General features: G+C 57.2%; 1 protein-coding gene across 1 annotated transcript; it reads left to right on the forward strand.

Moving 5' to 3' along the window:
- Window positions 1–1,203: 1,203 nt before the first annotated feature.
- On the forward strand, window positions 1,204–24,253 carry LOC106739829 (uncharacterized). The gene is made up of 13 exons (XM_059725689.1): window positions 1,204–1,348; window positions 2,093–2,422; window positions 2,891–3,190; window positions 3,586–3,717; window positions 8,409–8,831; window positions 9,068–9,379; window positions 9,526–9,858; window positions 13,227–13,649; window positions 13,899–14,210; window positions 14,359–14,691; window positions 16,823–17,170; window positions 23,675–23,745; window positions 24,130–24,253. The coding sequence occupies exons 1-12, from the start codon at window positions 1,264–1,266 to the stop codon at window positions 23,707–23,709; spliced, it is 3,366 nt and encodes a 1,121-aa protein (XP_059581672.1). The 5' UTR covers window positions 1,204–1,263; the 3' UTR covers window positions 23,710–23,745; window positions 24,130–24,253.
- Window positions 24,254–25,175: the final 922 nt, after the last annotated feature.

A 25,175-nucleotide genomic window follows, 5' to 3' on the forward strand; every position in this document is an offset into this window, starting at 1 on the left:
TGCAGCTAACAAGGTTTGACTGTCAATGGAAATCCAGTCGAACACCTGCTACTTGGCTAAACATTAACTTATCCTCCCACAACCTTTCCAGTACCTTATTCTTACCAGTAACATAATAGTCAAGGGGTTTCAAGCAGCATCCTCAGGCCTCCAAGCGCTTTGGGCTTCAGCTGGTCCAGGCATTGCCCCTTTTTCTCTGGCCAACCCTCCTATGGTGCTCCCTGCCTAGGACAACAGGTCCTGGCCCTGCCTTGAGCCTACATCACTTGGCTTGTGACCAGACCTTTGCCCTCTTGGTCCGAGCCCCATTCTGTGGCCTCCAATCCATACCTGCAGCCACAACCCACCCTCCAGTCCAGCCCAACACAAAAAAAACCAAAACACCCCTTCAGCAGTCCTAAACTCCATGGGATACTACCGGGTTGGGGTCCCTATAGTCATTTCCTGGGCTGTCCCGACTCCACTCACAGCCAGGTCCAGGCACTCCTTGCCCTGCTGCAGCCGGAGCCCAACTGCCCCATGGTCAGAGGCTGTGCGTATCTGCCCAGTCCGGCCCCTGTCATTGCCCTCCCTCCTCTTTGCCCAAAGCCCAGGGATGGCAGGGCTCCCTCAGCACCAGCCCAGCCTGGGCAGCCCCTGGGTCTGCTCACCCAGGCAGTTCCCACCTGCACCCCAGTCCCTCTGGCTCCCTGTAGCCCATCTCCAGGTGTACTGCCATCTTGGCCAGGGCTGTAGCAAGGGAGTGGGAGCAAGTGGGGCGACTGCCCTGGATGCCAAAGTGTAGGGGGCAACAACAGGTGCTGCCCAGCCAGGTTGGGGTGCAGGACCGAGCTACGAGTGGCTCATTTGAGAGGTGTGGGGAAGGGGGGAGGGTGGGTCCCAGCTCTGCATGCACTTCCAGCAAGCATGGGTTAGGATGTGGCCCCCCGATCTCGGCATGGGGCTAGGGCAGGCTGTCGCTTTGGGGTTTGCCCCAGGTATCAAACTTTGGTGTTTCGGCACCGACCTCGACACAGAAACAGGGGGGTCCCTGCAACCAGGCCACATGTAGCCCCTCGACATCTAACCACTCACTGTGTCCTGCAACAAAAAAACATGCAAATAAACCCTGCTTTCACCAGGAAACAACTAAACAAACAACACACCCACATCAGGTCCAGTTTCACACTGCACCTTGGCCCCTTCTCCCAGCCCCTCCCTGCAACATGGGGAAAGTGAAAGTACAAAGGGCCCAGGGATCCACGCTGCCTCGCAGGAGAGGAGATGGCGAACATGGGGGGATGGACAGACATCTGGGCTCTGCGTCTCGGGGGCCTGCTCCTGCCTCTTCTCTTCCTAGGGACAGCAGGTAAGTGCTGACCCCTGCCCTGCAGGGGCGAGGGGTGGCAGGGCCGGGCTGTGGTGGCCATGTTTAGCCCTGGTGCAGGGGCAGCTGAGGCCACCTTGTGAACACGCCTGGGACAGAGAAATCCTGGAGGCCCCGTGTTTGCAGACAGCAGCCTGGCTCAGGGGGAGACTTTCAGGACCCATAAGCAGGGGCATGTTGGGAGTGCTAATAACTACCACAGTCCAAGGTGTTCAAAACCAGAGGTGGATTAAGATTCACTGGAGCCCTGGGCCTGCCCCCACCAACCTACACCCAAACCCACAGCTGTGGACTCCACCCTTGCCCGGTGCAGTGGGAACAGCAGCTGGAGCAGGACATACTGCCCCCAAGCCCAGGGCAGGAACCAGACCCACCCCTCCCAGACATCCGCACTGGAGCAGGGGCCGGGAGAACAGAGCTGCTGCCTGCCAGGTGTGGGCAGCATGGACCGAGCTCTGCAGGCAGCCCCTCACCCTGCTACAGCTCAGTCTTGCTGCAGCAGCACTTAGCAAACAGTGCCTGGCAGCCATGGCCTGCGATGTCACACACACCTGGCCCAGCTGCCAGTTTCATCTGCACCAAGGCAGGGTCCAGCCCTACCTATGATCAGAGTGCAGCAGACACCTGGCCCATGCACCCAGCACCTCCCCCTCTGGCACCAGATCCAGGTTCTCCTCTCTACCCAGCCCGGCGGGGTCTCACAACTACTTCTTCTCCCCTGGGCAGGTTCCCAGCTGCAGGTGACCACAGCGCCCTCCTCCTGGGCCCACCTGGGCTCGCGATCCTTGCTGCAGTGCCGGTTTGATGTCGGGGGGCCGGTGGCCCTGGACTCCCTGCGGGTGCAATGTTATATTGGGGAGCATGTAGTGGCCTGCTACAACCAGGGCAGGATCCAGGCCCAGCCCGGAGCCAGTCTGCCATCAGAGAAAGAGCTGGAGACAGGAGACGCCTCCCTGTCACTGGCCGTGGTGACCCCATGGGACAAGGGCATGTACAAGTGTGTTGTGTGGCACAGGGACCAGGAGCACCAGGGGATGACCACCCTGCACCTGCTTGGTGAGGATCAGACCAGGGCTCCTGGGATGGCCATGGTTGTGCCTATACCTGGGCTGGATGTGGGCAGAGGTGGCACACACACACATGGACTCAAGACACCATGGGTCTAATTGCCATGGCTCTGTCCAACCCTCTCCATGGGCAGGGCCCTTGGCCTCACTCTAGAAGTACTGGGAAGCCTCATGCTGTGGGCATGCTGACAGCCATTGAGTGCTGCCTGGGAGAGGAAGGGGACTTGCTACCAGACATGCAGCCAGCGCTGTCATCTGCCCTCTGACCGACCCAGACCCTCAGATGCACACGGGCCTGGCAATGCCTGATGTGGGTGTCTGTCAATGGAGCATTGGGGCTGACACACAGCCCAAGCCCCACGTGGCCTCAGGGGCTCAATGCCAGATGGAGCTGGCTGAGAGACTGACACTTGCATCACCCCAAGCTCCAAAGCACATGGTGACTCTCTCCTTTCAGCTGCCCCAATGATCTCCATCCTGAGACAACCTGCTGTGGGTGACACTGAGACCTCCCTCCTGTGCCACGTGGAGGGGTTCTTCCCCAAGGAGGTGGACGTGGTGTGGCTGAGAGATGGGCAGGTCCTGAAAGGCTTTCCCTGCTCCAGCCCCCAGAGGAACCTGGATGGGACCTTCACCTTCACCATGACCTACACCTTCACCCCCACCCACAAAGATGCTGGCAGTGTCTTCTCCTGCCGTGTCCACCACATGGCCCTGAGGCAGCCACTGAAGGAGGACATCCCCCTGGATATCAGAGGTGAGAGCATGTGTGGGAAGCTGCCTGCTGCCCTGACTGTGGACATGAGGCAATTTCCTTGCCCCCTCCCAAGGTAGCACAGAGCTGCTGCAGGCCAGCATGCAGGCAGCTCTGAGCTGCAGACCAGCATGGTTGGGGGATGCATTAGCCAACGGGAATGCTCCTTCCCTCCTGGAGGATAAGGAGCACCAAGGAGCAGAGGGATACTGGCCTGGAGGGGCCCCCAGACTACTGCGTCCTGGTCCATGCATTCCCAGTGCATGGCCAGCTGCAGGAATCCCCAGAATCCCAGAACAAAACTTGACCCACAACTTCAAGGGTAGCAGCTTAGCTTGGGTACAGTGGATGCCACTGCATGTGTCAGAGCTGAGCTTTGCCTTTTTTTCTCCTCCAAGTAGGGAGCACAGAGGTGGATCACACCAGCACCATGATCAGCGCTGTACTGGGAATTGGCATCATAACTGGAATTGTGGTCATCACAATCATGAAGCAGAAGTCCAGGTCCAGTCGGCAACTTCAGTTCCAAGGTGCGATCATGCAAACCGGGCAGTGTGGGGGAAGGCTAGGGTGCTGATGCTCAGGTGCTGCAGCAAGTCATGGGCATATTGGATTCAGCCACCCTGGGTGTTCAGGGGAAGGCAATGAGTGCTCTCAGCCCAAAGGGGCTTGGGAAACAGGGGCTCCTGTTATGGCCAAGCCACATGCAGTGACACATGAGTCAAAGGCTCTGGGGTTACATTAGCTAGCAGGAATGCTCCTTCCCCCCTGGAGGAGCAGGAGCACCAAGCAGCAGAGGGAGGCAGGCTTGGAAGGGCCTCCTGGACTGCTGCATCCTAGGCTAACCTATTTAACAATTATTTTGCCTCCATTTTCCTCAACAGGGACCAGATCAGCCTGTCTGCTGGTACTCCCTCAGGCCCCGGGGGAGGTGCACGCAGGCCCAGGGTCAGTGAGGACCGTCAGGGAACTTCTGCAGGGATGGGACGTATTTAAATCAGTTGGTCCTGATGATCTCCACCCCCAAGTGCTGAGGGAATTAGAGGTCATTGTGGGACCCCTGGCATGGCTTTATGAGCACTTGTGGTGCTCTCATGTGGTGCTGGAGGACTGGAAAAGGGCCAATGTGGTTCCCATTTTCAAAAAAAGGAGGAAGGAGGACCCAGGAAACTATAGGCGAGTTAGTCTTAGCTCGATCCTGGGTAAGCTTTTTGAGATTTATCCTGGTGCATGTCCACGAGGGGCCAGCAGGGGAGGTTATGCTTAGAGGCAACCAACACGGGTTCATTCGAGGCAGGTCCTGTCAGACCAACCTTGTGGCCTTCTACGACCAGGTCACAAAATCCTTAGACGCAGGGGTAGCAGTGGATGTAGTCTTTCTGGACTTCAGGAAGGCCTTTGACACTGTCTCTCACCCCGTTCTCATTAAAAAATGAGAGGACTGTGGTGACAACACCTACACAGTCAAATGGGTCGCCAATTGGCTGGAGGGCTGCACCCAGAGAGTGGTGGTGGACGGGTCATTTTCGACCGGGAGGGATGTGGGCAGTGGGTCCCCCAGGGCTTGGTCTTTGGGCCTGCACTGTTCAACATCTTCATCAGCGACTTGGAAGAGGGGGTGAAAAGCACCCTATTCAAATTTGCTGATGACATCAAGATGTGGGGGAATGTGGGCACACTAGAAGGGAGGAATAGGCTGCAATTGGACCTAGACAGGTTACAGGGGTGGGCAGATGAGAACAGGATGGGTTTCAACACTGACAAGTGCAAGGTGTTGCACGTGGGGAGGAAGAACCAGCAGCAGCACACCTACAGGCTGGGGAACTCCCTTCTCGTCAGTGCAGAGGCAGAAAAGGATCTTGGAGTCATCATTGATGCCAAAATGAACATGGGCCCACAGTGTGGGGAAGCGGTCAGGAAGGCTAACCGCACCTTGTCATGCATCCACAGGTGCATCACGAGCAGGTCTAAGGAGTCAATCTTCCCCCTCTATGTGACACTGGTCAGGCCGCAGTAGGAGTACTGTGTCCAGCTCTGGGCGCCGCACGTCAGGAGGGATGTGGCCAGCGTGGAGAGGGGTCAGAGGAGGCCACTCACATGGTCAGGAGGCAGCAGGGCAGGTCCTACGAGGAAAGGCTAAGGGACCTGAACCTGTTCAGCCTCCAGAAGAGAAGGCTGAGGGGGGCCATTTACAAACTAGTCTGAGGGGACCAGCAGGCACTGGGGGAGTCCCTGTTCCCCCGAGCACTACCAGGAGTGACTAAATATAACGGTCACAAGCTGGCCGAGGGTAGATTTAGACTAGATATCAGGAGGTGCTACTTCACGGTCAGGGCAGCTAGGATCTGGAACTAACTTCCAAGAGAAGTGGTGCTGGCTCCTACCCTGGGGGTCTTTAAGAGGAGGCTGGATGAACACCTTGCTGGGGTTGTTTGACAGCAGTACTCTTTACTGCCATGGCAGGGGGCCGGACTTGATGATCTGTCAAGGTCGCTTCCAACCCTACAAACTATGAAACTATCCAGGGCACTGTTTTCCTGGCGCATGGGCAACTGCAGGGATCCCCAGCATTCCAGAGCAAATTCTGGCCCGTGACTGTGAGGATAGCAGCTGGGGCATAAAGGATGCCAGGCCATGCATCCGAGGGTAGGCACAGGGGAGACAAGCCCTTTCCCATGCCCAGCCCCTGCAGCCAGAGTGAGGAGGTGATTACAGGTGGGGGCTGGCTCAGTTGTTTCAGGAAAGAGTAGGGAGAAAAGGCGGAGGGGTAGCTCTCTATGTGACTGAGAACTACAGCATTCTGGAGGCTGATAGTAGCTCCAAAGAAAAATAGCTTGAAACCATCTTTGTCAAGCTAGGGAGGGAGTGAGGGCAAGGTGGGAGAAACCTAACCACAGGTATTTACTAAAGGCCACTGAACCAAGGGGAGGAGCTGGATCTGGAGTTCTATTGAGAACAGACACAGGCCATGTGCCAATGGGAGTCATGGGTGACTCCAGTTACCTGGATATAAATTGGGAGGAACATATGGCTAGGTCAGATCATTCATACAGTTTCCTGACTGTGATCAAGGAGCTCTTCCTGACCCAGGAAGGACACAGCGCTCTCCTAGCCTTGGTCTTGGCTGGGGGAGATGATCTGGTGTGTGGCTCGAACATTAAGGGTAACCTGGCTGACAGCAGCCATGAAATGATCAGGTTCGCCATCCACCGCAAGGTTGACGAATCAACCAGCAGGATTGAAGTCCTGGACTTCAGAACTGTGGACTTCAAGAGGCTCAGAGCATTAGTAGGGGCGGCGATGCAGGACCAGGAAGGGAAGGCAAATGGGGTGCATGAAGAGCGGTCGTTGCTCAAAGATACGATCCTCAGAGCATAAGAGAAAACCATTCCTGCAAAAAGGAAAGGTAGCAGGAGGATGGACAAGACCTCCTGGCTTAACAGGGACATGACAGTTCTCAAAAAAAAAAAAGAAAAAAGAGGTGTAGGTACAGTGGAAGCTAGGGCCGGTCCTCCAGGAGCACTATACTTTAGTGGCCAGCAGTTGCAGAGAAATGTTCAGAAAAGCCAAGGCGGTGACTGAGTTTAGGTGAGCCACGGGAGTCAAGGACCATAAGAAGTCCTTCTTTAGGTCTACAGGGAGCAGAAGGAAAAAAAAAAAGGAAGTGTGGGGAAAACTAGGAGTAATGGTCACAGTCTGGACACCCTAGGTGTGAAGTAGTTTTTCCTAATGTTGAGCCTTGAAACGAGCCTGAAACAATCTTCCAGGACTTTGGGACCATTACTCCAAGTTTTCCCCAAGTGTGCCCTGGTGAACACTTGTTCACCGAGCCCTAGATGTACACTTCTGATGTAGCGGTGAGCTGCTACCAAGTCCCCTCGCAGCCTTCTCTTTGTCAGGCTGCTGAAGAGTCCCAGGTCCCTCAGCCTTTAGCAGGCACACACACCCACCTCCCCAAAGTGAGATCTTGACAGCCCCTCAGGATAACTGTGTAGCTGTCTCCCCCAGCCCAAGCAAGGAGCTGCTTGGGGCTGGGCACATGTCTCACAAACTGGGGGCCAGCAAGTAGTTGGGCAGTGAGTGGCAGCAGCCCAACAAGTGGATACAGATCAATCTGTGCAGCAAAGCTGAGTGTGTGTGTGTCTGTGTGTGTGTGTGTGTGTGTGGACAGGGGGCAGGCCAGGGGCTGCAGAAGGTTAAAAGAGGCACTTGCCCCTCCAGGGTGAGAAGGGGCGGAGGGGCCCTTTGGGGCAGCATGGACCTATGTGGCTGGTTTGGTGGCACCGGGGCTGGTGCCTGTGCTCACAGGGGGAGGGCTGTGGGGAGCAGGGGACTGTGGGCTGGAAGTGAGGGGCACCGGCATGGATGGGAGGGTTGTGGCTTGGGAGTGAGGGGCACCGGTGAGGTTCAGGACAAAGGGTCATAGATGCGGGGCACTTGCAGCACCAGAAGGTTGCATCTCAAGGGTGCAGGGTCCTGCTGCTTAGGAGTGAGGGGCCCTGGCAGGGCTGGGATCTATGGGTCAGGACTGAGGGGCAGTAATAAGGCTGGGGGAGCTGTGGCTTGGGAAAGAGGGAGGGAGAATGGGCCGGGGCAGGGCACCAGCATATCACTGCCCCCCGCCCCCCATCATATCATCATAGCTCAGAAATGATGTCTTCGTCTTGTACATTGTGTGGGAGGGAGCACGTGGGGGGGGGGGGTGTATGGCAGGGTGTGGGAGGGGTGTGGAGTTGCTGCAAGGGGATGTGGCTGTGTGGGGAGGCATAGGATATGTTGCAGGCTGTGTGCATAGGTGGGGGGTTATGGGGACAGGGCGTGGGGTTTGTGGGGTGTGGGGGAGGGTGGGGGTGTGGGTTCCTCCTACACATTCCTCCCATGGTGTACAGCCCCTGCTGCCACCAGCAGCAGCAGCAGCGGCAGCAGGAGGTGGGGGTCCGTGGGTCCCTCACGGCCTGCACAGGTGCTGCCGCCCAGCAGTGCACAGCTCCAGCCACAGCTACACCTGGAGGCAAGGAGAGTACCCAGGCCAACCCCGCCTATCATGTGCGGCTCCCCATGGCACACATGTAACTCTGAGCAATAAAATGCCACTGGGGAGGACCCCCAATGATGGATGGGGGCATGCTGGACAGGCCTTTCCTGCAACAGGCATTCCCCACCCCAGGGCAGGATTCACCTCCCCAGGACTCAGCACTCAGCTCAGACTGATGTCTTTCAGATGATCCAGGGCCAGCTCCTGTCAGATCTCCTGTGCTCAGACCCCCAGGCTGGGCAGTCTCCTACTCCGTCTCTGAAGTGCAGGGGCCGGAGCGGTGCCTGCTGGGCCAGGAGGTGACCCTGAGCTGCTCCATGGAGGGGACGTTCCCCAAGGACGTGGCCGTGACATGGGAGAGGATCCACAGCAAGGACAGGATGGTGCCGGAGATTGACAAGGAGCAAGAAAGCTCCGAGCACCAGACGCTGTTACCCGCCCTGCCCCCGGGCTGGAGAGTGACAGAGGAGAAAGCTGACACCCGCTTCACGTCCTCCCTGACCTTCACCCCCACGCTGCAGGATGACCGGGCACGGGTCCGGTGCTGCTTCCTCCACAAGGTTGAAAGTATCAAAGAGGAGCGAGTGTTCCCAGAGATCCAGGTGTGGGGTGAGTGCCCAGAAACCTGATGCCACCCCCGGCTGTAGCCAGGGCCTGCTGATGTCGAAGAGATGGGCCAGCACCTGCTAGGGCATTGGAAGTGCCAAGTGAGCCGGGGTAGAAGGCCTCACCCAGACCTCACAGCACCTCCCCACACCTGCCAGATGCCTATGAGGACCAAATACCCATCTCCCCAAAATGTTGTCTTAGCAGTCCTCTAGCTAACAGTTCTGTTGTCTCCCCAGCCCAGCCGCAGGTGTCGGAGATCCAGGTGTTGCCAGAGTGGGACCCCCGGGACAAGGTGCCGTTTGCTGTCCAGCTCCACAACTTCTACCCCAGGGAGGTGCCCCAGATCCAGTGGGGCTGCGATGGGATCTGGAGCTGGGGGGAAGACCCAGCGCAGGTAGACAACAACGCGGACGGCACGTTCACCGCGACGAGCATCTGGCGACTGCCCAGCTGGAGCCTGACCCGGCCGGAGCTGCGAGTGCGAGTGTGCATCCAACACAGCCCCGGAGAGCCCCCGAGGGAGAGAGAGCTCAGCCTGAGGGCCGTGGGTGAGGAGGGGCCGTGTCCTGGGGTCCCAGCCCCGCTGCAGGGGTGTTGGGTCTGTGTGGTGTGTGAGGGGCCGGGGAGCAGCCCCTGCCAGGCCGCGGCTCCCCTGACGGGGCCTGTCCCTGCCTCTGCCTGTTCCCTTCCCCAGGTCTCCTGCAGCCCCCGGAGGTGTCCGAAATCTCCCAGCCCGAGTCCATGGCCACGGGGAAGGGAGTCACCCTTAGGTGCCACATCACTGGGCATTTCCCAGGGGAGCTGAGTGTGACCTGGCTGCGAAAGGGCAAGGGGGAGGCCACTGCTGTGATCCTGGAGGACTCCGCTGAGTGCAGAGTGGAGCCCGGCATGGCCGTCCTCGCACGGGATGGGAAGAGCTTCCAGCAGCAGACGGGACTCACCTGCTGGATGTCCAGAGACCAGGGGGCAGAGTACATCTGCCGTGTGGGACACCTCGCCCTGCAGGCCCCCATTGAGAGGAGCATCAGTAAGTGCTGGGATGGGACAGGCCCGGTGGCAGTTGCAGGATAAGAGGCCTGGTCATGGACCCCGCTCTGGTTCTGTTCATCGTGGGTCCAAAGAGGAGCTGACCCATCTATAACCCAGCCCAACTTAGAGGGATTGTGACCCCATGGCAATGCCCGGTCCCTTGCACTGGGCTCCCCTGGAGGCTGTCTGCAAGAGGAGGCACCTGGTATTGCTCTGCATGTGTGAAGGGAGCCAATGGCTGAGGCCTCCAGGAGCTGGACTCAGGCCTGCTGGGGCAGTGAGTGAGTGGGCACGTGTCTGGTGTCAGGGAACAGGGTCCGCTTACTGACATGCCGTTCCCACCTGTTGCAGCCTGCCGTCTGCGCCCCCTGGACCTGGGGGAGGTCTCCCACCCGCAGGCCCTGGTCCCTGGGCAGCCAGCCGGAGACCCTGTGGTGCCTGATCTTGGGGTTTTACCTTGGACGGCTGGCAGTGACCTGCCTGCAAAAGGGAGCAGGACAGAAGGAGCCCAGGCCCCTGGAGAGCTCAGACCTCCACAGGATCTACACCCCCGCCCCTACTCGGGCACCGGACGGGAAGTCCTACAGTGTGGAGTCTGAGCTGCACCTCCACCCCGCAGGGCCGGACACTCAGCCCAAAGGGCCATGGGAAACAGGGATTCCTGTTATGGTCCAGTCACATGCATTGACATGTGTGTCAAGGGCTTTGGGTTTCCATTAGCTAGCAGCAATGCTCCATCCCTCCTGGAGGAGCTGGAGTACCAAGGAGCAGAGGGACACAGGCCAGGAGGGGCCTCCTGGGCTGCTGCATCCAGGCCCCTGCATTCCTGGTGCATGGGCAAATGCAGGGATCCTCAGCATCACAGGGAAAAACCTGGCCCATGACTGCCAGGTTTGCAGCTGGAGCACAAAGGAGACCAGGCCACGCACCACAGATAGGCATGGTGGAAACAAGCCCTTTCCCATGCCCTGCCCCTGCAGCCAGAGGGAAGAGGGGATTGCAGGTGAGGCCTGGCTCAGTTGTCTCAGGTCAGAGTAGGGAGAAAAGGCAGAGGGGTAGGCCTCTAAACCAAGTGGAGGAGCTGGACCTGGAGTTCTCTTGAGAACTGACACAGGCCATGTGCCAATGGGACTTGGTAGTCATGGGTGAGTCCAGTGACCCGGATATAGATTGGGAGGAACACGTGGCTAGGTCAGATCATTCATACAGTTTCCTGACCATGATCAAGGAGCTCTTCCTGACCCAGGAAGAACACAGCGCTCTCCTAGCCTTGGTCTTGGCTGGGGGAGATGATCTGGTGTGTGGCTCGAACATTAAGGGTAACCTGGCTGACAGCAGCCATGAAATGATCAGGTTCACCATCCACCACAAGGTTGACGAATCAACCAGCAGGATTGAAGTCCTGGACTTCAGAAATGTAGACTTCAAGAGGCTCAGAGCATTAATAGGGGAGGCGATGTGGGACCAGGAAGGGACGGCAAATGGGGTGCATGAAGAGCGGTCGTTGCTCAAAGATACGATTCTCAGAGCATAAGAGAAAACCGTTCCTGCAAAAAGGAAAGGTAGCAGGAGGATGGACAAGACCTCCTGGCTTAACAGGGACATGACAGTTCTCAAAAAAAAAAAAGAAAAAAGAGGTGTAGGTACAGTGGAAGCTAGGGCCGGTCCTCCAGGAGCACTATACTTTAGTGGCCAGCACTCGCAGAGAAATGTTCAGAAAAGCCAAGGCGGTGACTGAGTTTAGGTGAGCCATGGGAGTCAAGGACCATAAGAAGTCCTTCTTCAGGTCTGCAGGGAGCAGAAGGAAAACAAATGGAAGTGTGGGGAAAACTAGGAGTAATGGTCACAGTCTGGACACCCTAGGTGTGAGGTAGTTTTTCCTAATGTTGAGCCTGACACAAGCCTGAAACAATCTTCCAGGACTTTGGGACCATTACTCCAAGTTTTCCCCAAGTGTGCCCTGGTGAACACTTGTTCACCGAGCCCTAGATGTACACTTCTGATGTAGCGGTGAGCTGCTACCAAGTCCCCTCGCAGCCTTCTCTTTGTCAGGCTGCTGAAGAGTCCCAGGTCCCTCAGCCTTTAGCAGGCACACACACCCACCTCCCCAAAGTGAGATCTTGACAGCCCCTCAGGATAACTGTGTAGATGTCTCCCCCAGCCCAGGCAAGGAGCTGCTTGGGGCTGGGCACATCTCTCACAAACTGGGGGCCAGCAAGTAGTCGGGCAGTGGGTGGCAGCAGCCCAACAAGTGGCTACAGATCAATCTGTGCAGCAAAGCTGAGTGTGTGTGTGTCTGTGTGTGTGTGTGGACAGGGGGCAGGCCAGGGGCTGCAGAAGGTTAAAAGAGGCACTTGCCCCTCCAGGGTGAGAAGGGGCGGAGGGGCCCTTTGGGGCAGCATGGACCTATGTGGCTGGTTTGGTGGCACCGGGGCTGGTGCCTGTGCTCACAGGGGGAGGGCTGTGGGGAGCAGGGGACTGTGGGCTGGAAGTGAGGGGCACCGGCATGGATGGGAGGGTTGTGGCTTGGGAGTGAGGGGCACCGGTGAGGTGCAGGACAAAGGGTCATAGATGCGGGGCACTTGCAGCACCAGAAGGTTGCATCTCAAGGGTGCAGGGTCCTGCTGCTTAGGAGTGAGGGGCCCTGGCAGGGCTGGGATCTATGGGTCAGGACTGAGGGGCAGTAATAAGGCTGGGGGAGCTGTGGCTTGGGAAAGAGGGAGGGAGAATGGGCCGGGGCAGGGCACCAGCATATCACTGCCCCCCGCCCCCCATCATATCATCATAGCTCAGAAATGATGTCTTCGTCTTGTACATTGTGTGGGAGGGAGCACGTGGGGGGGGGGGGTGTATGGCAGGGTGTGGGAGGGGTGTGGAGTTGCTGCAAGGGGATGTGGCTGTGTGGGGAGGCATAGGATATGTTGCAGGCTGTGTGCATAGGTGGGGGGTTATGGGGACAGGGCGTGGGGTTTGTGGGGTGTGGGGGAGGGTGGGGGTGTGGGTTCCCCCTACACATTCCTCCCATGGTGTACAGCCCCTGCTGCCACCAGCAGCAGCAGCAGCGGCAGCAGGAGGTGGGGGTCCGTGGGTCCCTCACGGCCTGCACAGGTGCTGCCGCCCAGCAGTGCACAGCTCCAGCCACAGCTACACCTGGAGGCAAGGAGCGTACCCAGGCCAACCCCGCCTATCATGTGCGGCTCCCCATGGCACACATGTAACTCTGAGCAATAAAATGCCACTGGGGAGGACCCCCAATGATGGATGGGGGCATGCTGGACAGGCCTTTCCTGCAACAGGCATTCCCCACCCCAGGGCAGGATTCACCTCCCCAGGACTCAGCACTCAGCTCAGACTGATGTCTTTCAGATGATCCAGGGCCAGCTCCTGTCAGATCTCCTGTGCTCAGACCCCCAGGCTGGGCAGTCTCCTACTCTGTCTCCGAGGTGCAGGGGCCGGAGCGGTGCCTGCTGGGCCAGGAGGTGACCCTGAGCTGCTCCATGGAGGGGACGTTCCCCAAGGACGTGGCTGTGAAATGGGATAGGATCCACAGTGTGGACAGGACAGTGCCTGAGAGCGCTGGGGACCAAGATAGCCCCGAGTACAACCTGCTGATACCTACCCTCCCCCTGGGCTGGAAAGTGACCGAGGAGAGAGCTGGGACCCACCTCACATCCTACCTGACCTTCACCCCGACGGTGCAGGACGACGGAGCGCGGGTCCGGTGCTGCTTCTTCCATGAAACCAAATGTATCAGAGAGGAGCGAGTATCACCAGATTTCCAGGTGTGGGGTGAGTGTCCTTCAGCCCTGACACCAACTCTGGATGGAACCTGGGCCTGCTGCTATTAGAATTATGGGCCTGGGGATGGGCCAGCACCTGTCAGGGCATTGGAGCTGCGTAGGAAGCCGGGGAAGAAGGCCTCACCCAGACCTCAGAGCACCTCCCCACACCAGCCAGATGCCTACAAGGCCAAAATAATAATCTCCTCAAAGTGAGGTCTCAGCAGTCCTTTAGCTAAAATTTCTGTTGTCTCCCCAGCCCAGGCGCAGGTGTCTGAGATCCAGGTGTTGCCAGAGTGGGACCCCCGCGACAAGGTGCCGTTTGCTGTCCACCTCCACAACTTCTACCCCAGGGAGGTGCCCCCCATCCAGTGGGGCTGGGACGGGGCCGGGAGCTGGAGGGAAGACCCCGCGCAGGTAGACAAGAACGCGGACGGCACGTTCACCGCGACGAGCGTCTGGAGAGTGCCCAGCCGGAGCCTGACCCGGCCAGAGCTGCGAGTGCGAGTGTGCGTCCCGCACGGCCATGGAGAGCCCGCGAGTGAGAGAGAGCTCAGCCTGAGGGCCGCGGGTAAGGAGGGGCCATGTTTTGGGGCCACAGGCCCTCTGCAGTGGGGTTTTGGGTCTGTGTGGTGTGTGAGGGGCTGGGGAGCAGCCCCTGCCAGGCCGCAGCTCCCCTGACGGGGCCTGTCCCTGCCTCTGCCTGTTCCCTTCCCCAGGTCTCCTGCGGCCCCCCGACGTGTCCGAAATCTCCCAGCCTGAGTCCATGCCCACGGGGAAGGGAGTCACCCTGAGCTGCCGCATCGTGGGGCATTTCCCGGGGGAGCTGAGCGTGACCTGGCTGTGGAGAGGCAAGGGGGAGGCCACTGCTGTGATGCTGCGGGACTCGCCTGAGTATAGGGTGGAGCCCGGCACGGCCATCCTGGCACGGGATGGGAAGAGCTTCCAACAGGAGACGAGACTCACCCGCTGGTCATCCAGGGACCAGGGAGCAGAGTACATCTGCCGCGTGGGACACCTGGCCCTGGAGACCCCCATCGAGAGGAGCAGCGGTAAGTGCTGTGATGGGCCTGTGGCAGTTGCAGGATAAGGGATCTGGTCATGGACCCCCGCTTTGGTCCTGCTAATGGTGGGTCCAAAAGGGAGCAGACCTGTCTGTCGCCCAGCCCAGCCCAGAGGGTTTGTGACCCCATGGCACTGCCCGACCCCTTGCACTAGGCTCCCCTGGAGGCTGTCTGCAAGAGGAAGTACCTAGTCTTGCTCTACATGTGTGAAGACAGCCAATGGCAGAGGCTGCCAGGAGCTGGGCTCAGGCCTGCTGGGGCAGTGGGTGGGCAGTGTCTGGTGTCTGGGAACAGGGTCTGCATACTGATATGCTGTTCCCCGCTGTTGCAGTTCATGTCCAATGGGTGTTTGTGGCTCCAAGGTGGGAGCATGCAGGCTTGGCAGCACGGGGTGAGGCTAGGGTTGTGATGCTCAGGTGCTGGAGCAAGTGATGGGCATATTTGTTCTCGCCACTCTGGTTGTGTAGGGGAAGGCACTGAGTACTCTCATCCCAAAGGGCCTTTGGATACAGGGACTCCTGCTATGGCCCAGTCACATGCAGCGACATGTGTCAAGGGCTCTGGGGTTGCATTAGCTAGCAGGAATGCTCCTTCCATCCTGGAGGAGCAGTAGCACCAAGGAGCAGAGGTCCTGCTGCATCCAGGCCCCTGCTTTCCTGGTGCATGGGCACCCCAGCATCCCAGAGCAAACTCTGGCCCATGAGTTTGAGGATAGCAGCTGGGGCACAAAGGATGCCAGGCCATGCACGAGAGGTAGGCGCAGGGGAGACAAGCCTTTTCCCTTGCCCTGCCCCTGCAGCCTGAGGGAGAAGGGGATTGCAGGTGGGGCATGGCTCAGTTGTCTCAGGAAAGAGTAAGGAGAAAAGGCGAAGGGGTAGCTCTGTATGTGAATGAGAACTAAAGCATTCTGGAGGCTGATAGTAGCTCCAAAGATAAATACCTTGAAACCATCTTTGTCAAGCTAGGGAGGGAGTGGGGGGCGAGGTGAGAGAAACCTAACCACAGGCATTTACTACAGGCCTCTGGGCCAAGGGGAGGAGCTGGATCTGGAGTTCTCCTGAGAACTGACAGAGGCCGCGTGCGCAAGGGACTTGGTAGTCGTGGGTGACTCCAATGACCCAGGCATACACTGGGAGGAACACTTGCCTAGGTCAGATCATTCAGAAAAGAGGCATCCGTATGATCAGGGACTTGCAAGGCAAGCCATACGAGGAGAGGCCGAGGGACCTGGGCCTCTTTAGCCTAAAGAAGAGAAGGTTTAGGGGGGACCTGCTAGTGGCTTACTGCTGTATCAGAGGAGTGCATCAGGAGCTTGGTGAGCTGTTCACTACAGCACCCCTGGGGAAGACCAGGACCAATGGATATAAACTGGAAGGCTGCTTCAGGTTTAAGATGGGGAAAAACTCCTTCCCAGTCAGGGTGTGCAGACTGGAATAAACTCCCTTCAGTAGTGGTGCAGTCACCTGCCCTGGAGGTTTTCAAGAGGAGACTGGACAGTCACCTCGCTGGGGTCACTTGACCCCAATTGTCTTTCTGCCTAGAGTGGGGGGCTGGACTCAATGATCTGCAAGGTCCCTTCCAGCCCCTGACACTATGAATCTATGAAGACCCTGTTCCCCTCACAGCGATGCCACAAGCTGAGCTCTGCCTTGTTGCCTCCTCCTGTAACCACGTGCAGGAACGGGTATGACTGGTGCCTTGGTCAGAGCCCTGGGAGCAGGAGCCAGGACTGCCACAACCAGTAACTTGTTGAAAAGATGTCTTGGGCTGCAGGTCACAGTGGGAAGGACAGGCCAGAAATGGGGGAGGGCGACCATGAAGGAGCAGGCAGAGGCTTTTCCCACAATAGGAAGAATAGGGTCCATAGGGGAGCAGAGCCGCCTGTCTCTCAGTCCAGCCCAGAGGGGCTGCGACCCCATGGCAGTGCCTGACCCCTCATACCTGGCCCTACTGGAGGCTGCCTGGGACAGGAGGCACCTGTTGCTTCTCTGGGTGTGTGACAGGAGCCCAAGGCAGAGACTGCCAGGAGTTGGGCTCAGGCAGGCAAGGCAGTGTGTGGGCATGTTCTAGCACCAGGGTCGGGGGCTACTTGGTGACATGCTGCTCCCACCTTTTGCAGCCTGCCATCTCCACCCTTCAGAGCTGAGGGAGGTCTCCCAGACACAGGCCCTGATCCCTGAGCAGCTGGTGACCGTGAAGACCCGTCTATCAGGGTCCAACCCCAAGCAGCTGGCGATGACCTTGCTGGGAAAGAAAGCAAGAAAGAAAAAGCCCAGGGCCCTGGAGAGCTCAGACCCCCAAAGGATCCACACCACCCCTAGCCAGGTGCCAGACAGGAAGTCCTACAGCGTGGAGTCTGAGCAGCATGTCCCCACTACGGGGCCTGAGGACAAGAGGGTCGAGTACCAGTCCTGCGTGAAGCACGAGGCCCTGAAGAAGTCCAAGTCCAGGTCCAGCGGGCTCACAGGTATGAGTGTGTGGGCCAAGCAGCATGGGGAGATGGTGCGGTGGTGATGCCCAGGAGCTGCTCTGCTTTGAACCAAGTACATGGTCCACTTTGAGCAGACACCCCCTTGGGCTGAGCTTTATCCCACTGGTTCTCAGGGACAGACCTGATTTCTGGGTGGTTTGTGAATGTCCCCTGCAGTCACTCCTGGAGGTGGGGGAAGGCCCTGAGTACTCCCAGCCCAAAGGGGAATATGGATTCTTGTCATACCTAGTGTAACTAGTGGTGATGTGTGTGTCAGAGGACACTCCTGAGCGTAGGCCAACTCTAGAGACAGCAACCTGCTGGGAAGAGATGGCTTCCACCTCTCTCCATTGGGGAGAAGACTCTTCTCAGCTAGACTAGCGGACCTGCTCCACCGGGCTTTTAATTAAGCCCACTGGGGGATGGGAGGACTACCACCACTGCTGGCCTGCTGAGCAACCCCTGCAAAGCCAGCAGGCCAAGGCACTTAGGGGAGCCCACCCCTGCCCCAGCCCTGGTACAATCTATGGGCAAGGCAAGAGCCCCCAAGGGGACACTTGCCTGCCTGTACACAAATGCCAGGAGCTTGGGGAATAAGCAGGAGGAGCTCATCCTCCTGCTCAGTGCAAACAATTACGATGTCATAGAGATAACGGAAACCTGGTGGGACTCCACCCATGACTGGACCATGGGTATAGATGGCTATACCCTGTACAGGAGGGATCGAGTAGACAAAAGAGGCAGGGGTGTAGCTCTCTATGTCAAGGAAAGCTACGTGTCCCTGCAAGCTGATGTTGGTGACCAGGGTGGACGGCTGGAGACCCTCTGGGTTAAAATCCATGGGGAACACGGCACAGGAGACACAACAGTGGGAGTCTACTACAGACCTCCCACCCAAAGTCAAGAGCTTGACCAGGAGTTTGCCCAGGAACTGGCTGAGGCCGCATGCTCCAGGACCATGGTTGTCATGGGTGACATTAACTACCCAAACATCTCGTGGGAAGATCACTCAGCAAAATCCGAGCGGTCACAAAGCTTCCTATCCTGCGTGGATGACCTCTACATGGCTCAAGAAGTCTACGGACCAACAAGAGGTAAAAGGCTGCTCGACCTGGTACTGGCTACTGGGAATGACCTAATCGGTGACCTAGTGGTCAATGGGAAGCTGGGTGACAGCGACCACGAGCTGATAACCTTCACCATCCACCATAAAGCTGACAAGTCAGTCAGCAATACTGAAGTCCTTGACTTCAGGAAAGCCAACTTTGACAAGCTCAGGAGGCTTGTCAGTGAGGCCCTAAAGGACCACGACCCCAGGGGGAGGGGAGTTCAGGAAGAGTAGTTGCTCCTCAAGGGAGCTATCCTCCATGAACAAGCTAATTCTATTCCATCTCGGAGGAAAGGCAGCAAGAGGGCACAGCAGCCCCCCTGGCTCTCCAGGGACCTGGCAGACCTCCTGAGGCTAAAAAGAAAGGCCTAAAAAGGATGGAGGATGGGAGTCACCTCCAAGGAGGAATATTCTGCACTGGTCTGGTCTGGTCCTGTGGGGAGCAAACCAGGAAAGTCAAGGCTGCAACTGAACTCCAACTGGCTTCAAGCATCAAGGACAATAAAAAGTCCTTTTTCAGATAAGTGGGGAGCAGGAAGAAAAGCAAGGCCCCCTGTTGAACCAGATGGGGCAACTGACAATTGATGGCCAGGAAAAAGCCAAACTATTAAATGGGTACTTTGCATTGGTCTTTCATCAGTCCCATGGGATGCCCATGCCCACTGTGGGACAGGGAGGTCCGGGTGAGGGAGATCCCCTGCCCTCTATCAATGCTGACCTGGTGAAGGAACACCTTGAGAGGCTGGACACCTTCAAGTCAGCTGGCCCTGACAATCTTCACCCCAGGGTACTCAAGGAGCTGGCGAGCATCATAGCCTAGCCCCTGGCACTGATCTTTGAAAAATCCTGGTGCTCTGGTGTAGTGCCCAAAGGCTAGAAGAAGGACAATGTGGTGCCTATCTTCAAGAAAGGGAGAAAAGTGGATCCAGCAAACTATAGGCCCATCAGCCTGACCTCTATCTTTGGGAAGGTCTTAGTAAAGTTTATTAAAGAGGCCATCCTTAATGGACTGCCTGACGACACCATCCTGAGGGATAGCCAGCACGGGTTTGTTGTGGCTATCTCTTAGCAAAACTGGCCAATTGTGGCCTTGGTCCACCACGATCCACTGGCTGGGAATTGGCTCTGGGATTGGACCCATAGGGTAGTAATTGATGGAAGTCAATCGTCGTGGTGCCCCGTGACCAGTGGGGTCCCCCAAGGCTCTGTCCTTGGACCCATGCTGTTCAACATCTTCATTAATGATGCGTGTGGCAGGCCAGTTGGGGGCGCTCCTGATTTGAGCCACCCACCTCACTGTGCTGTGCAGGGGTGCCTCCCTGGGGTGCCTCCCGTCCGGCCGACCCCTTCCCTGGAGCACACCCGCTAGCCTGGTGTTCCCACTGCCACCATCCGAAGCTCTGGACTCAATTCTGGCTCTGCACACCTTGGAAAACACAGGCCTGATTGTCCACTTGGTACTAGACCCAATACAGGCATTTGGGGCACTTCCACAAGTCAGGGGCTTAATAGAAAAGTCTCCCTTAGTCCACAGACCTAAGGGGCCTCCTCGGCATAATTTAGACCCACCCCTCAATAAGTCTCCCACACCAGTCACAAAGAGAACTTTATTGATTACAGGGGGTAGGGTGAAAACAGTGTAAAGGGTAGAGCAGTATCATAGGAATATCAGAGGTATATCAGAGGAATCCCATAGAGCAAACCAGTATGGCTGAGGTAGCCTTTTGATCTCGCATCTGAGTTACTGTAAGCTAAATATCTAGTCTGATCTCGAGTAGCTTGCTCACTCGCATCGTCCAGAGGTGGTTGGAGTTTCCTCTGGAGGCAGGGCACTCTTGGAGCATGCGGTGATGAGGAGAGAGTCTGTTTCAGATGGTGAAGCTACTCTCCCAGTTTCAGATTCACCTCGATGACCGCATGGCTAATGGCTGCCTTCTTCCTGGACCGGGCCTTTAAATAACCTTTCTGACCTCAGCAGCCCGGTCCAATCGAAGCTGCCAGTGCTGGCCACTAGCCAACCAATTTAAAAAGCATCACTGGCTACCTGGGCTGGTGAGCGGGGCTTTCCCCCCAAGGTGACCAGAGAATCCACCTCTGAGGTGCCAGGCTTTTGTCATGTAGGCAGGGAGGAAGATCCCCCTCCCTGAGGAATTCAACACCAGCCTCTCACACTGGCAGAGACAGATTTCTGGAGAGGGGCACAGACAGTGGCATTTCTGCCACTATGTGGACACTGGAGTCAGAAGCGGACTGGCCAAGTTCGCCGATGACACCAAACTTTGGGGTAAAGCATCCACACCAGAAGACAGGGGGGCCATCCAAGCTGACCTGGACAGCCTCAGCAAATGGGCAGATGAGAATCTGATGGTGTTCAACGCCGATAAATGCAAGGTCCTCCACCTTGGGAGGAAAAACCTGCAGCACCCTTATAGGCTCGGCAGTGCTACACTGGGAAGTGCTACAGAAGAAAGAGATTTGGGGGTCATCATTGACCACAAGGTGAACATGAGCCTTCAATGCGATGATGCAGCTAGTAAAGTGACCAAAACGCTGGCTTGCATCCATAGATGCTTCTCAAACAAATCCCGGAATGTCATTCTCCCTTTGTATTCAGCCTTAGTGAGGCCACAGCTGGAGTACTGCGTACAGTTTTCAGCTCCACAATTCAAAAATGCTGTGGAGATGCTTGAGAGAGTTCAGAGAAGAGCCACACGCATGATCAGAGGTCAGAAAAACAGACCTTATGACGACAGGCTGAGAGCCATAGGGCTCTTTAGCCTGGAAAAGTGCAGGCTCAGGGTTGATCTGATGGCCACCTACAAGTTTATCAGGGGTGATCACCAGTATCTGGGGGAATGGTTTTTCACCAGAGCACCCCAAAGGATGATGAGGTCGAATGGTTATAAACTACTGCAAGACTGTTTTAGGCTGGACATAAGGAAGAATTTCTTTACTGTCCAAGCTCCCAAGGTCTGGAACAGCCTGCCACCGGAGGTGTTTGAAACACCTACATTGAATACCTTCAAGAGAAAATTGGATGCTTATCTTGCTCAAATCCTATGACCCCAGCTGACTTCCTGCCCTGTGGGTGGGGGGCTGGACTCGATGATCTTCTGAGGTCCCTTGCAGCCCTAATGTCTATGAAATCTATGGCATCTATGAAATCTAGCAGCTCCAATCCTGTCTTCCTGCCAGAGACTCCATGTTCAGAGGAGCAGGCTTCATCCTGGTCCCTGCACTCCCCCATGCCCCAGCAGGTGGGTTCATCCTGTGGCTCTGCCTGGCTGTTATGTGTGTTTGGCACACCTGTCACTTTAAGAGAAGGAGCTGCTCCAGAAACAGTCTGCAGGTCTGGAAGGGGCCAATTAGGGAGTCACGTGACCACAAGGGGTGGGGCTTGAGACATATAAGCCCAGGCCCTGAGCTGGTCTGGCAGTCTAGCCCTGAGAGCTGCTGGAAGTGGAAATCCTGAGCTGCAGGTCCATAGCTAGGCTCCTGCCGCAGCATCTGGGCTGGGGCAAGCACTGGTGGTTTGTGCAGGGACTAAAGGGAGGTCAGGAGGTCCCAGGAGGGCCAGGGAAAGGAAGAGGGGCCAGAGAAACAGGGAGCCTGGGACACAGAGGGAGAGAACCTGTGCCCAGGAGGAGCTGAGTGGAGAGGTCCTGGGGCTTGAAGGCCAGCACAGGTGGAGGTGGAAGGGCCCAGAGCAGGGCGAGTGTGAGCAAGGCAGGGAGTGAGGCCAGAGCCTGATAAAAGGGGAGAGAGTGGGGCCAGACAGCACTGAGCCCATAGAGAGATGGAGACTGGAGCCAGGGGGCCCAGAGCCCACAGAGGGAAGTGTGTCATCAGGATTAGAGAGCCCAGAGGTCTGGATCCCAAGAGCGTTGAGTGTGAACAGGGCCAGGGAGCCCAAAGATATCACTGGCCTAGAAGTGGGGCCAGGGCCCAGAGAGGCACTAAAGGCCAAGGATGGCCTCAGCTGGAGACTGGGGGGGCGAGTCTCACCTGGCTGATGGGCAGGGGCAGGGCCCAAAGAGAGGGGCAAAGACCAGGGTCACAGCTGGAGACCAGGGGGCCAAGAAGCCTATAGCAGAATAGAGAGGGGGACTGGGGCTGGCAGCCCATAGCCCAGGAGAAGTGTGTGACAACAGGAAGGAGTATCATCTGTACAGCACGGCCATGGTTTAAAAGGATGTTTGTAGCTATGTAATTAGCCTGTAAGACAATGACCATGGACCCCTGTGCTCAAGAGAGCAAGGTCAGGCTTGGGAAACCCTGGGGCCGCCTCCTTTTATCTAGGTACTGAAGACATCACCATGCAGTGGGCGAGGGAAGGGGGGACTGCCCAAAGGCAGACGGATGAGGGCTGAAGGCACCCCAGGGCGTTACAGCCACCCTGGGAGCAGACCCCTTTACATCAGCTCACGGGGAAGGCCCGCGGCTCCAATTCCATTGGATGACTGGACCCACGTGTCCCTGGTGGTAAGTCACTTGCTCGTTATACAGATTCACAGAAGTTTAGGGCTGGCAGGGACCTTGTGAGATCATTGGGTCCAGAGCCCCTGCTCTGGGCAGGAAAGACCGCTGGGGTCAAACAACCCAGCACGGTGTGTGGCCAGTCTCCTTCTGAAGATCTCTGTGGTAGGTGCCTGCACCACCACCGCTGGGAGTCTATTCTAGAGTCTGGCCTCACGAGTCATAAAGAAGTGTTTCCTTGTATCTAGGCTGAAATCTTCTAGGAGTTTATGACTGTTGCTTCTGGTTTTCCCCTGGGGCACTTTGGTGAATAATTGCTCTCCTAGCCCCTGTTGCTCTCCCCTGATATATTTGTAAGCTGCCACCAATTCTGCCTGAAGTCTTCTCTTTTCTGGGCTCAACAGTCCCATAACTGTCAGCCTTTCCTTGTATAGTTTGCACTCATACCTCTAATCATATGAGTGGCTTTTCTCTGGACTCTGTCAAGCTTCTCCACATCCTTCCTGATGTGCAGCACCCAGAACTGGATGCAGTACTCCAGCTGCAGTCTCACCAAGGCTGCAAAGCGCAGGAGAACAACTTTAGTTTTGCTTGACATGCAATGGTTGATGCATCCAGCATATTGTTTTCTCTAACTGTAGCATCACACTGGTGGCTTGTATTCATGTTTCAGTCATTTATGACCCCCATGTACCTTTTGGACATGGTGCTAGCTAGTAATAGCACCACCACACCTGTAAATTTATTGCTGGTTTTTCCTCCCCAGATGGAGCACATTTCATTTCTCAGTGTTGAACAGCATCTGGTTCTGGCCCACCCATCTAACTAATCTGTCCAGGTCTGCCTGGATTGTCAGCCTATCCTGATGCATGGCTGCACTTCTCCACAGATAAGTGTCATTGTCACTTGTCTTCTAGGTCCATCAGAGCTCTCCAGAGCCTCCAAGAACTGAGGAGAGAGGAGGCAGCCGAAGATAGAGGAATGCGAGGTGAGACCGGGGTGGTGACACCCGGGAGCTGCAGCAAGTCATGGGCATGTCTCCTCTGGTCATCCCCAGGCAGGCAGGGGAAGGCACCCAAAGGCCCATGGATAACGTGGGTTCCCATCATGCCTGAGTCACACACAGTGAGGTGTCAGGGCACACTCCTGACCGCAGACCAACTCCCTCAGCCCCGATCCCTTTTCCCATCCCAAGACCCCAAGTCCTAGGAGGATGCTTCAGCCTGGCACCTGCACTCCCCCACTATGCTCTGCCAGCTTGGTGCAGCCTCCTGCCTGGCTCATGGGGAAGCCCAGAGGCTCTGGGTTTTCCAGACAAATGGACCTCAGGCCCTGGATGACAAGTCACAGCCTCATTCCTCTTCTTTTCTAGGCCATTCAGAGTCCACCAGAGCCTCAAAGAGCTGAGGAGGGAGGTGCTGGCTGAGGACAGAGGCAGGGTTGGATCTTGCACCCACCTGGGAAACACCACAGCTGGGCTGGGCTGGGCTGGGCTGGGCTGGGCTGGGCTGGGTGGGAGATCAGGCCGGGGCTGGGGCACAAGGCCTAGAGTCTTGGCTGTCCTTGGGTCATCCCCAGGTCTCCAGTGGGGATGGCTGCTCCTACTGTCCTTCCTCCAGCCATGGTCTGTGCAGTGGGGCTGGGCAGGGAGCCCAGGCCTGGGGGGGGCTTTTTCTTCCTCTCTGTATACGATAAAGTTGGCAATGCTGATGCTTACTGTCTCTGGTCCACTTCCTTCCCCAGCATGGCCCATTTGGGTCTCCTGTTCCTCTCTTTGCTGGATACTGCACATTGTGACCAAGGAGGGAGCCAAGTCTCCTAGACGTTTCTTCCATTCACAGCTGCTGGCCCCTTGGCAGCCCTCCCCAATACCCCTAGGCAGGCTGGTACTTGGTGCCATACTGGCAGCTCCCTACATGTCCCCAGCCAGGGCAGGGCTGAGGCAGGAGGTCATGAGTGCGAGGCAGAGGCTGGGTCACACACTGCTTGGCCCCACGTGGGCATGGACACCCCCATGATGTACTCAGTCAATCCAAAATTGAGGCTGCTGCCCATACGCAGCCCTCCTCCCTCCTGCGCACCTTCCCCGGGGATGCACATGGCTGAAGCTGGGGCAGACGGGCACTGCCGGGTGATGGTGCCAGGGCCAGTGGAAGAGATGAGCCATGGCATGCAGACACCAGCCAGGAGCCACAGCCCTTGAGGAAAGCAACGGGGAACACCCCGGGGATGGACATAGAACATGGGACAGGAGGCAGCCCCTAGCCCTGTTGGGATGTGCCTCAGCCCCCAGGACACCTCAATGACCCTTTTTGTCTCAGGGTAGAGGGTAGCATGGGCCAGGCCCCAGGGCTGGAATCTGCCCCTGATCTGCTTGCTGTGACTTCATGTTTCATTGTGTGTGGGGAGAGCTGTCCC

The sequence above is a fragment of the Alligator mississippiensis genome, chromosome 4, assembly GCF_030867095.1.
Source record: "Alligator mississippiensis isolate rAllMis1 chromosome 4, rAllMis1, whole genome shotgun sequence".
Lineage (NCBI taxonomy): Eukaryota > Metazoa > Chordata > Crocodylia > Alligatoridae > Alligator > Alligator mississippiensis.